Below are 13,620 nucleotides of genomic sequence, written 5' to 3' on the forward strand. Positions count from 1 at the left end.
TATGACCTATATACCTAAAATCATGTTTGAACATAATTCTTAATTTTTAGTAAATATAATCTGTATTAGTCCACTAGGACTGCTATAATAAGATACCATAGACTGACTGGCATAATGGCAGAAATATATTTTCTCACAGTTCTGAGATTAGAAGTTCAGCATCAAGATTTCAGGAGATCTGGTTTCTCCTGAGGCCTCTCTTTTTGGCTCACAGATGGCCTCCTCTCACTGTGTCATCAGACAGCTTTTTTTTTTTCTGTGTGTATCCATGCCTGGTGTCTTTTTTTTTTTTTTTTTTTTTAAATATTATTTTATTAGTTGGAGGCCAATCACTTTACAACATTTCAGTGGGTTTTGTCATACATTGACATGAATCAGCCATACAGTTACACGTATTCCCCATCCCGATCCCCCCTCCCACCTCCCTCTCCACCCGACTCCTCAGGGTCCTCCCAGTGCACCAGGCCCGAGCACCTGACTCATGTATCCCACCTGGGCTGGTGGTCCGTTTCACCATAGATAATATACATGCTGTTCTTTCAAAACATCCCACCCTCACGTTCTCCCCCAGAGTTCAAAAGTCTGTTCTGTACTTCTGTGTCTCTTTTACTCTTCTTATAAGGACATCAGTCATAGTGGATCCTTATGACCTCATTTATCATTAATTACTTCCTTAAAGGACATATGACCAAACACAATCAATTGGGGTTAGGGCTTCAGCAAATTAATTTGGTGGGGGTGGAAGTGGGGGGTGCGAAATGACACAATTCTTTCCATAATATCACTCATGAAAAGTTTTAAGGTTTTTTACTTCACACTGAAAAATATAACTGTGGTCTTTTGCTGTCCCAATCAAGATATGAAACTGAATTCAAACAAGAACTGCTAAACTTTTTTCTCTTTGCAAGAATAACACTTCTTCATGCTATATTCAATAAGCACTTCTTTGACTATATGGTACAATGCCAGAGACAGCAATTATTTCTTTCTATCTCTTATCTTTCCCTCCTAAATATGAAGAAGAAACATGGTAAGACTTTTATTAATTCTGCTTTTTCATCTTAGTTTCCATTCTGCTACGCTGAGCAAGATGTCACAGACATCCCCATTGTGTGTCAGGCTGAGGAGTTGGAAGTTTATCTTCCAAGCAATAGAAAATAGTGATATAAAGATGGCAGCGTAGGTCATTCCCAACATCAGTTGGGAAGATCATATTCATAAGAAGACCAAGTAGTAACTATCTGTAGATAAGACACCATTATGAAAATCCCAGAACATGGAGGTAAGGTTGAAGCAACCTCCTGAGCAGTAGAAACCAAGAGAAATATGAGAAGGGTAAGAGGAGCTATACACTGACTGTATCAGCCCTCCCTTAGACCTGCAGTTTATCCACTTGGGAAAAGAGAATCAGTGGTGTTTATCAGGTCCCCCAGTGTTGCAGAATGCTTCTTCGGAGGCCCACTTGGGTCTTAACTCTCAAGAATCACTGGGTGAACCTGTGAGACTTTACCACTGGAAAATATATAAAGACAGAGAAGAGGGCTGGTGCTTCAAGCACTGACCACTCAGATCTTAGCGAAACCACATTCTTCCTTGCAACAGCATTGGAGTAGAGTTCCAGGCCAATGGCTCTGTTCATCTGCAAAGCTGAATTGGTGGCCATGTCCAGTGTGAGAGCTTGGAGGTTACTTCTACCAGATTTGAGTCCCTAGCCAATTAGCTGTATCAGGTGTAGAGTCATTCTATAGCCCTGCTGACTAGAGAAGTAGATTCAAAGCCCCTGACCATCTGCTGAGTATAGCCTCTAGTTTCCTCCAACCAGTAAGCCTGGCCAGAAAATTTAGGAAGAACCATGGAACCCAACCTATGGCTGCACTTTGGCCTTATCTGACCAAAGTGACCAAAGAGCTCAAAGGGCAGGTCTGCCTGATTTGTGTCCCCAGCCAACAAACCCTATCAGCTATGGAGCCTGTTCCATGGCCTTGTCTAGGAAGAGAAGCAAATTCACAGCTCTACCCAACTTCTGAATATAGCTTCCAACCCACCTGACCAAGAAGCCTGGCCAGTGAATTTGAGCATCTGTTAAGCCCATTCTACAGACATGCTTGGTTGGGAGCCAAACCAACAGTCTTGCCCAACTGTTAAGTATAGCCTCTGGCCCTACATCACCAGGATGGCCTTGGATGGCCTTGGAATCTAGCCTATGATATTGCCCACCTGCAGAGCCCAGAATTATAGCTTTGCTCAATTGCAGAACACAGCATATGGATTTGCTTGTGCAAAAAATCCAGTCAGTGACTGCCCACTCATGGAGCATAGCCTAGGGCCTGACTTGAAGACAGAAGACTTGAAGACAGTCACCCTGTCTGACCACAAAGTACAGTCTCGAGCCCATACAACTGTGGAATATAACTGGCAGCCCTCTTCAAAGTAGCCCAGCCTGTAACCTTAGCCAGCAATGAAGCACAACCAACAGCCTACTAGATTGTGAAGGCTAGCCTGCAGTCCTACCCAAATTTGAGTGCAGTTAACTTTCCAGTATAATCATGAGCACAGCCTGAGGCCTCATCTAAAGATAAAGCCCTGTCTGTGGTCCCACCTGAACATAGAGACCAGAAATTGGCACCATCCAGTCAAGGAGCACAATATGAACCCCTTCCCCAAGAGCAATTGTGTCCAGCCTTGCCCAATCATGGAGTCAAAGAGTGGTCTTACCCTCCCCTAGAGCACAGCCTGTACCTCAACAGGCCAGAGGTGATTACAGATCTCAGTTAATGTCACCACTAGACTGTGAAGTAGTAGCCTATAGTCATGAGTCTTGTCCATCCAGGGAGCCTATCCAGTCACTATGCTTGAACAGCTCAGCTGGAAGGTCAGTTCAGCCACAGAAATCAGACAGCAGCCCTGCCCACCCACCCACCCTCAACCTCAGATCACAAGCAGTGTACTTGCCCAAGCCAAGACCTGTTAGCAAGACTGCCTGCCCCTGGATGCTGCCACACAAACAGTCCAAACCTCTAGCTGAGCTGATGAGTGAAGGTGTGTCCCTGCTGAAGTGGGTCTGTAAACTCGACAAGAGAAGACTACTTATCAAAAGTGGATACAAGCTCAAGGAATCAAGGACCACAGAGAGTCAGGTATATATAACACTACCCAAAGAAACTAATGAAACTCCTTAAAGAAATGGAGATCTGTGGGCTGTCTGGCAAGGAATTTACAACAATCCTTTTAAAGATATTTAATGAACTATATGAACACACAGAAAGACAACCAAATGAAACTAGTTGTACAATGCAAAAAGAAAATGAAAAATACAATAACAACAACAACAAAAAAAAAAAACAGGCACCATAAAAAAGCCCAGAGTGACATCCTAGAACTGAAAATATGACTAAACTGAAAAATTCAGCAGATTCAACCAGTCAGAAGAAAGAATTAGTGAACTATGAGATAGGTCATTTGAAATTACCCAATCAGAGATGCAAAAAGAATGAAGAGTGATTAAAAGATGAAGAAAGCTGACAAAATTTACAGGGCACCATAACAGAAACAATTTATATTTTATGGAAATCCCAGAAGGAGAAGAGAAAAGGACTGAAGGTCTATTTAAAGAAATAATAGCTGAAAAGTTCCCAAACTTTGGGAGCGATATGGATTTTCAGATTCATGAAGCCCAAAGAACTCCAAATAGTTGAACCAGAAAGGGGCTAAAGCATACTGTAATAAACTTGTCAAAAGTCAAAGACAAAAGCAGGAGAAAAGTAATTTGTCAAACAAGGGAACCTCATAAACCTATCAGCAGAAAATTTTCAAGCCAAGAGAAATTGAAAATATATATTCAAAATATTGAAAGAAAAAATGTCAACCAACAATAATATAACTGGAAGAGCTATCCTTCAGATGAAGCCCAGGAAAAGATGAAGCCCATTTAAAGTTTATTAAACTCTCCAATCAAAAGACAGACATTAGTCAAATGGATAAAAACACACGGACCCATAAATTGTGTCCATTGTAGTCAGCTGGAGTTCCAAACTCTCTGAATATGGAGGAAGTAATTTTCTTCTTTCCTTTCATTAAGAAAATGTTTTCTAGAGGCCTCACACTGAACCCAGTCCAGTTTAATTTGGACCTAGTCTGACTCTGAATCCAGTTTGGTTGTAGACAGAGAGCTAATGAAGTTTAAGTCAGACCCAGTTCAACTCCATACCCAGTCAGGTTAAAAAAAAAAAAAAACCTCAAATCATGTTACAGAGCACTTGACAGAAAAGCTAGGAGCTCAGATATCCGAGAGGGACTTACTTAAGACCTTCAGGTGCAGTGAGAAAGTGTGAAAACAATGGGCTCAGTGAAAGCTTACATCTGGTTGCACTTTGCTCATAGAGCCATTGGGCATCCTTTTGGATCCCAGTTTACTTCCCTGGTGGCTCAGAGAGTAAAGAATCTGCCTGCAAATGCAAGAGACCCAGACTGATCCCTGTGTCAGGAAGATCCCCTGGAGAAGAGAATGGCAACTCATTCCAGTATTCTTGCCTGGAGAATTCCATGGATAGAGGAGCCCGGCAGGCTACAATTTGAGGGGTCACAAAAAATCAGACATGTCTGAGCAACTAACATTTTCACTTTTTTCACTTTCACTTTGATGTCAGAACTACTCATCTGATGTATATCAAAAATTTTCAAGAGTTTATCAGAGTGTACACTGATTCTAATTGGGCATTACCAAACCAAAGGTGGTTAGGTGGTCTCCACAGACAGGAATTAGGGGAGAGATGTTTATAGAGAAGACACAGGGAAAAGAAAGGAGATATTTGATTTGCTAGAGCTTAAGCAGTCGCCTTATTTGGGGAAATGTAGTTGGCTCTTTGTGATTGGCTGTTCTTAGGGTCGATTTCCTCAGATTCAAGTACATTTGCTCTGGCTTAGGTTTTTATTTCCTTACATAGACTGTCAAGGGATTAGAGCCACCTCAGTCTAATGGCTTCGTAGTTTGATTATATTAACATATTTTAAAATATTTAAAATCTCAATTAATTTGCTGTTGCTGCAGCTAAGTCACTTTAGTCATGTTTGACTCTGTGCGACCCCATAGGCGGCAGCCCACCAGCCTCCTCTAAATTGTAATAATTTACAAAATACTATGATAAGCATAAACAAATATGTCTGTTCTAAATCTGGAAAGTATACCACTTCTTCCCCCAATTTGCACCAGAGGATTCTTATTCACTTGAAAAAGAACATACAGCCTGACTTTGTTGGTTTATATGTATGATTTCCTCTTTAACCTAGCATAGGATCATGAGAATAGCAAGAAAACCTCTTCTCAAAAAAAAAAAAAAGAAAAGAAAAGAAAGAAAGAAAGCCTCTTCTCTCTTCCCCAGGAAACACGCTGTACATTCATACATGTTCATAAAGCCAGAATGAAAATCCCACCCATTTATATTCTCAGCCCTATGTTTAGAAATTACATCTTACAGCATTAGAATTTTAGAAGGCTCAAGTTTCATCCTTTAGACATGTGAGTTGACAACATTTTGTGCCTGTAAGTCTGTCCTCAATAATTCCTATAAACCCATAAAACAAAGCCTACTACACCAGGAATAAATCTACTGAAGAAATGAACTGTATCATGTATACTGAAGAGGTAGACTTTTGGGTTATATGTCTTTTTTACTAGCCATATCTATTTACCCCTCTGTTACACATATAATTAAGCTGATGTATCAGTATTTTGACATTTAAAAAGTAATATGCAAAATTATGTATCTAATCCTATCTTTTCTTTCTTAGGTAGTGAATTAAAAGATGAGAATCAAGGGATCATTAACTACTATGTTCCCAGCAAGAACAATAGCTGGGGAGAGGTGAATGTAGAAACCATGCCCTTCTGATATTATTATATGTTAAGAGAGCACTAAAGCATTTGGGATTTAGTCTTATGAAATGGGCTATAGGAGGAGCAGAGACTTGAGCTTACTTTCAATGGTCCAAGGAATTAATTTTAATTAAGTCAGATTTCCACCTTTAAGTCCCACTTTTTGTCTATATCCATCAAGAGAATGGGGACAGAGACCTGCTTCTTCTCAAATTCTCATCCCCACCTTTTGTATCTTTTGTCCTCCACCATTAACTTGGCAGCAGTTGGAGGAAGTGTAGGAGAGGCTCGTCTGGGTTGTGGGCTAGAAAGGAGGACTGCAATGTTAACTGTACTTTATGTTGTTACTGTTAAAGATGTTTGGTATTTTGGAGGAAGCTAAAGAAGAATTCAATTTAGAAGACTATTCCATCAGTCAGATAACTCTGGAAGAAGTCTTCCTGACTTTTGCCGGCCAGCAGAACCCAGAAGCTGAGAAAAAAGCATCCTGAGACTCACTTGCAACTAGTGATCCTACGTGTTCCTTAGACTACTCTCTACTATACTTGGATACAGAGAAGGGCATCCCTGTGAGTGTATATCTTGGTATAAATATATTTATGTAATAAAGAGTCCTTCAAAGGAAACATATGTTCCTTCTTCATAGTGACTTGTGATTCCAGCATGTGCAAATCAAAAGATATTTAGTGAAATTTCTATTTTCTCTCCTAGAAATATGAAACAACATCATTTATCAGAGTGGGGACAAGGGCTTTGTCCTGAGTATTTTGAATATCTGAAAAGAAACATTCAGAAATGATGGAGCTGTCAGAATGGTGCAGCCTAGAGAGCAATGACTTTACATTTTAGCAGTTGAGTTACAGATAAGAAGAATATAAAGCCTGGAACAAAAATTACCTTTTTCATAGATAAACACACACACAAATAGACACACCAATTTTTTGCCAAAAGAGTCCATTTAAATTAATATCAAAGTTTATAGGGATAAATTGTGTATTTCCAAAACTCAAGCCAACATTCTATATTTGTAAAAGGATATTTGCAATAAGGGGCTTTCCAGGTTGCCCTAGAGATAAAGAACCTCCCAAAAAAATCCCTTGGAGGAGGATACAGCAACCCACTTCAGTATTCATGCCTGGAGAATCATGTGGACAGAGGACCCTTGTGGGCTATGGTCCATAGTGTCGCAAAGAGTGGAACATGACTGAAGGGACTGAGGACTCACATATTCATTTGCACTAAGAACATTTAGAGTTCAAGAAAGGAAGCAGACCATTCTTTAAGAAGTGTCCTTTCTTTTCTATTCTTGGCATAGCTCTTATTAAGAAAGAAAGAAGGAGAAATGAATTGTAGAGAGATGGAGATAGCATATTCCAATTCATATTTAGGCAGTTGGAGTTCCCCCATAAGCAACATGAGAAATCTAATCACTTCTGCAGAATCACAGGCAGATTAATAGACAAGTAGGATGATCCTCCTCAAACTGCAAGATAAAGTCAGTGAAGCTGTTCTATTGCCGGGTGCATGGAGGTGCAGGGCTTTTTTTTTTTGGTCTTCAGTTGAATTTGTGACTGTATTGTTTCTGTTTTCTGTTTTGGTATTTTGACCTCAGGCATTGTGGGATCTTAGCTCCCAGACCAGTGATCAAACTTGAACCCCCTGTACTGGAAGGTGAAGTCTTAACCACTTGACTGCCAGGGAAGTCCGCCAGGTATAGGTTTTGATATCCTCAATTAGATATTGTAATTAATATCTAGAAGCTATTCTCTGTACTGTTTTTAAAATTGATATACCTTTCTCTGGGTTTCATTCCAATACCTGCCACTAATCTCTGACAAGTGAGTTCAGTAATTACAAAATTTGTTTCCCAGACTGACCATCTTTAGAAGGGAAAGGGAACTCATTTTTTTAACCTTTTACTTACACCTTGGCTTCAAGTTGGCTTCACTAATGACTCTTTAAGATATTCTTCTAGTCTAATAGGAAGAGACAGGCTTTATCACCTACCCTATCTCTTCATCCTTCAATAAGAAACAAATAAACAAACAAAAAATGTGTCAGTTCCTCTACTAAGCACTTTACATACATTGGATCATTTAATCCCACGACACCCTCTGAGATAGGAAGTGCTATTATTGTCCTCATTGGGAGGTTCAGAAGGGTTATCAGTGTCCCTAGTAAGAATCAGGAAACCACGCAACAATTTGAACAGGGATAATTAAAAGAATCGTTAACCATAATGGGGATTAGCTATAAGGAAATAAAGAGAACCCCCGACTCTGTCCTATGGCTGAGGTTAAATGTTCTGTCCACTTAGCTGGTGAGTCGTATCTGACTCTTTGCGACCCCAAGGACTGTAGCCCGCCAGCCTCCTCTGTCCATGGGATTCTCCAGGCAAGAATTCTGGAGTGGGTTGCCATGCCCTCCTCCAGGGGATCTTCCCAACCCAGGTATCAAACCCAGGTCTCCCACATTGTGGGCGAATTATTTACCATCTGAGCTACCAAGGAAGCACAAAAGATCCTGGAGTGGGTAGCCTATCCCTTCTCCAGGGTAACTTCTCAACCCAGGAATCCAACTAGGGTCTCCTGCATTGCAGACAGATTCTTTATCCATCTGAACCACCAGGGAAGCACAAGCATAAAACAAACTTGGAAAATGGTTCTTCCTCCACAAGGAAAGGTTTAGCTGTGGCTCAACTGATCCGGTGAGGAAGTTCACTGTCCCTGGACCAGGGCTATTTCACACCTGCTTAGCAAGCAGGAATTACAGCTCCCAATACAGGCAGCTGAGGCTGGCCAACAGGAACCATGGCTAGATCTGGCAAGCAGGAAACTCTCCTCTGGGTTGTTGGCAGGCTGGTGCTAAGAAGGGTAACCTCCGTGAATCACTGGGAATTCACACTTAATACCATGGCTGGGGTGGGGTGGGGTGAGTGTCATGAAATGTCCTCCACATCCACTGCTGGCAGTGACAAGGTAAGGGCAAGAAGAATCTAAGAGAAAACAATCATGAATAGAAGTCCCTTCTCCTGCAGTATCTCTCCAGCGCCCTCTCCTGACAAAGTTAACCCGTCAATTCAAGAACCCAGATCTATTTGGTGCTTGAGAGGCAGTACATTGATACCTGGCACCGCAGGAGAGAGAGAGAGGGTTTGCCCTCCAACAGTCAGAATTCAAAACCTATGATTCGCTATGCTACACTGGAGCTGGGCATTCGGGTGGAGTCAGCCAAAGCAGCAAGCATGAGTGAAACGTGGGAGCAGGAGAAAGGTTTTGAGGTAGGGTAAACCCAACGCCTAGAGGGTCAGGGCATAGTTGAATGTGCGAAAGGTGGAGGGGAGGGCTGGGCTGGGCTGTGCACTCTGGAAAAGGGGCCCCTTGGCGGCCTGTCCTGCACCCGCTGCACGATGTTGCGGACTGGGGTGCTTTTGGGTGGCCAACCGCGGGGGGTTTAGGACTGTGCCTTGCCTCTGGAAATTACCTGTTTAACCCACAGAGCCAGGGGTGGCGGGGAACGGTCAGCGACAGACTCTCCTTAACCTCCCTGCCTTAAGCCACCGGTTTCCCTGAGGGTGACTTTGATAACGGGGCGGGGAGCCCTCGAGTTACAAGATTGTGGGCTTGTCCAGTAGGGTCCAGAGGCGAGGAACCTGGAAGAGCAAGCGAAAGGGTGCAGAGATAGGGCCTTCGGGGTCTGGGCGGTGTGCAAGAGATGTTGTGGGGACAGGGTGCGGTGCTCAGAGAGTGGAGGAAGGGGAAGGCTGGCGGGTGCTGGGGAGGTGGACAGATCAAGGGGGCCGCTCTCCGGCTGCGGGTCTGGGCGAGCTGGGGTCTAGGGTGTGTGGGGGCTTGCACTGGGAAAGAGCGGAGACAGCACACACAGGTTCCTCGGATCAGCCAGGTCCTCAACCTGCAGTGGCAATGAGCCTGAGGCAGGGAGGTTGCCGAGGGCGTTGGGAGGAGGTTCTGCAGGTTCAGCTTGCGTCCGGGTGTGGCAGAGACGCTTCTGAGTTCCAAGCGTTCACTGCCCAGGATCTCCCTCTCTTTCTTTCCCTCTCCAGGTCCCATCGCTTGGGCGAAGCTGCCCAGGTACCCCACCCCCAACCCCATCCTGCGCCCAACAAAAAAAAGACAGACAAGCACCCAAAAGAAAAGACTTGCTCGTACCCTCCAAACACACACAAGAGCTCACCAAGACAAATTAAACAAAAACATACTCAGGAATTTTCTTTTGGTTGTGCTAAGTATTTGAAAGAAAAGGCTTTTGAACAAAATATTTTGGTGCCAATCTGGACTAATCCAAAATTTACTTGCAGATTGTTTTAGTCAGTTGGTGCTGCTATAATAGAATAACATAGGCTGGGGGACTTTTGAACAACAGAAATTTATTTATCACAGTTACGAATACTCAAGACTCTGTGAAGATCCTTGTCTGGTGAGCGCCCAGTTCCTAGACAAGGTGTCTGCTTGATGTATCCTCACATGGTTGGAGGGGCCTGTTTCATAAAAGCACTAATCCAGATTTCCCACCTCCTGATGGGATCACAGTGGGGTCAGGATTTCAACATAAGAGTGTTGGGAGTACACAAACATTCAGTCTATGTAATAACCCAAGGAAAATTATTTGATTTTTGTAAGCATCAGTTTCCTCATCTATAGAAGAAAGGATACTACTTGTACCCATCTTAGAGGGTTATTATAATAAATTGCCAGAACATACTTCAGTAAACAGCAGAAAGGAGAGTGGGAGTTAAATATAGTGGAATTCCTAATAATGTACTTTGACAGCCTTGAGAAATTTCACAGAAATTGCACATGGAAAAACAGCATATATTAAGAAACTGTGTTTTTCTTGAGAATAATCTCCTTATTACAAACCCCAAAGCCAGACCCAGAAGAGAGTATGACTGGGATCATGAAATCATGGACCTTGGAATGCCGTGTCGGCATCAGGAATAAACGTTGCCTGCATACTTGGTGATTGTCCCCAAAACTAGCCTAAAAGGGAATGGCCTAGGGTAAAAACAAGGACTATGTCAATGTAGTGTATTGGGAAAGATAATATCAAAAAAGTCATGTATTCTACAATCAGGAGTAAACGCTGGACTCAGAGTGGACTCTGCACCTCAGTCCTTTAGAGGCTGCAGGTCTCCTGACCCATTGCACCAGATTTCGTGTTCTTTCTTCATTCTTGTCGCTTACTCCCGGACGATTATGGCAACAGTTAAGTGCTACAGGTAGCTTCATTTATCTTAGTTTTCCTATGTGAAATAAAAATTGCACAGAACAAAGTTAAAACAGGCAAGGAAGACTCTATGCAAAGTTACTGGAATAGGGAAGTGAGGGCCGAGTGTGAGCTCAACTCTGCTAAAACAAAAGCGTTGGAAAAGGCTGGAATGAAATAGTGGGTAAGGGCTGGAGGACTTCAGGGAGATTTTCAAGAGAAAGTGGTTAGGCCGTCTGTACCAACTGAAACTGGCTCACACTCTCCTGGGAATAGGGGTGCTATCTTCCTTGACTGCATTTTAAAGGATGACATCTAGGTCCTTAAGAAAGACACTTTGGGGTTGTAAAATAGGAAAGAGTTTCATTTTTAAGAGTTACATATATCTTAAAGAGACAGAATTTATAACTACAAGTTTTCTAAAGAAAATGCTTTAAAAAAAAAAAAAAAAAAAAGGAAGGACAGACTGTAGAGCCAGGAGAGCCTGATTAAATATTAGTCAAGCTCACAGGCCACCTGATGCAAACACCTGACTCATTGGGAAATAGCCTGATGCTGGTAAAAATTGAAGGCAGAAGAAGAGGGTGACAGAGGATGAGATGGTTGGACGGCATCACCAATGCAACAGATATGAACTTAGGCAAACTCCAAAAGATGGTAAGGGACAGGGAAGCCTGGTGTGCTGCAGTCCATGGGGTCACAAAGAGTCAGACATGACTTGGCTTGCATTCCAGTCCCCTATAATGAAAATGACACCTTTTTTGGGTGTTAGTTCTAAAAGTTCCCTGCTATTTACCTGGGGCCAAACTATGGTGGACTTCCCTGGTGGCTCAGATAGTAGAGTCTGCCTGCAGTGTGGGAGACCAGGGACCGATACCTGAGTTGGGAAGACCCCTGGAGAAGGAAATGGAAACCTACTCCAGTATTCTTGCTTGGAAAAGCCCATGGGTGGAGGAGCCTAGCAGGCAACAGTCCATGGGGTAGCAAAGAGTTGGACGAGACTGAGTGACTTCGATTTCACTTTCATCTTTCAAACTATAGTGGAGGTAATGAAGATAATGGTGACCTCCCTCAAAAGATGCCATGCATGTATTGCTACAGTCCATGCCCCCAACCCTGCAGTAGGCCACCACCAACCCACGCCTTCGCTGGAGACTCCTGGACACCCATAGGCAAGACAGGTCATGGCAGAAAGTTCTGACAAAATGTGATCCACTGGAGAAGGGAATGGCAAACCTCCTCAGTATTCCTGCCTTGAGAACCTGATGAACAGTATGAAAAAGCAAAAAGATAGGACACTTACAGATGAACTCCCCAGGTTGTTAGGTGCCCAATATGCTACTGGAGATCAGTGGAGAAATAACTCCAGAAAGAATGAAGAAATGGAGCGAAGGCAAAAACAACACCCAGTTGTGGATGTGACTGGTGATGGAAGCAAGGTCCCAAGCTGAAAAGAGCAATATTGCATAGGAACCTGAAATGTTATGTCCACAAATCAAGGCAAATTGGAAGTGATCAAACAGGAGATGGCAAGAGTGAACATCAACATTCTAGGAATCAGTGAACTAAAATGGACTGGAATGGGTGAATTTAACTCAGACGACCATTATATCTACTACTGTGGGCAAGAATCCCTTAGAAGAAGTGGAGTAGCCATCATAGTCAGCAAAAGGATCCAAAATGCAATATTTGGATGCAGTCTCAAAAACGACAGAATGATCTCTGTTTTTTTTCCAGGGCAACCCATTCAATATCACTGTAATCCAAGTCTATGCCCCAACCAGTGATGCTGAAGAAGCTGAAGTTGAATGATTCAATGAAGACGTACAAGACCTTCTAGAACTAACATCCAAAAAAAAAATGTCCTTTTCATTATAGGGGACTGGAATGCAAAAGTAGGAAGTCAAGAAACACCTGGAGTAACAGGCAAATTTGGAGTACAGAATGAAGCAGGGCAAAGGCTAATAGAGTTCTGCCAAGAGAATGCACTGGTCATAGCAAACACCCTCTTCCAACAACACAAGAGAAGAGTACACAAGGACATCACCAGATGGTCAACACTGAAATCAGATTGATTATATTCTTTGCAGCCAAAGATGAAGAAGCTTTATACAGTCAGTAAAAACAAGACCAAGAGCTGACTGTGACTCAGATCATGAACTCCTTATTGCCAAATTCAGACTTAAATTGAAGAAAGTAGAGAAAACCACTAGACCATTCAGGTATGACCTAAATCAAATCCCTTATGATTATACAGTGGAAGTGAGAAATAGATTTAAGGGACTAGATCTGATAGACAGAGTGCCTGATGAACTATGGACAGAGGTTCATGACACTGTATAGGAGACATGGAGTGAGACCAATTTCAAGAAAAAGAAATACAAAAAAGCAAAATGTCTGACTGAGGAGGCCTTCCAAATAGCTGTGAAAAGAAGATAAGCAAAAAGCAAAGGGGAAAAGGAAAGATATACCCATGTGAATGCAGAGTTCCAAAGAATAGCAAAGAGAGATAAGAAAGCCTT

At 42.5% G+C, this 13,620-nt stretch overlaps 1 protein-coding gene across 1 annotated transcript in view; it reads left to right on the forward strand.

Annotated features, from left to right (window-relative positions):
• LOC136157377 (phospholipid-transporting ATPase ABCA3-like) overlaps positions 1-6,452 on the forward strand; it is a 270,924-nt gene extending 264,472 nt beyond the window's left edge. The window contains exons 30-31 of the mRNA XM_065919286.1: positions 5,788-5,861; positions 6,229-6,452. Coding sequence (XP_065775358.1) covers positions 5,788-5,861; positions 6,229-6,363 — 209 coding nt within the window. The 3' untranslated portion in view covers positions 6,364-6,452. The remainder of the gene's footprint in view (positions 1-5,787; positions 5,862-6,228) is intronic.
• Positions 6,453-13,620: the final 7,168 nt, after the last annotated feature.

Source organism: Muntiacus reevesi, chromosome 2 (genome assembly GCF_963930625.1).
Source record: "Muntiacus reevesi chromosome 2, mMunRee1.1, whole genome shotgun sequence".
In the NCBI taxonomy this organism is placed as follows: domain Eukaryota; kingdom Metazoa; phylum Chordata; class Mammalia; order Artiodactyla; family Cervidae; genus Muntiacus; species Muntiacus reevesi.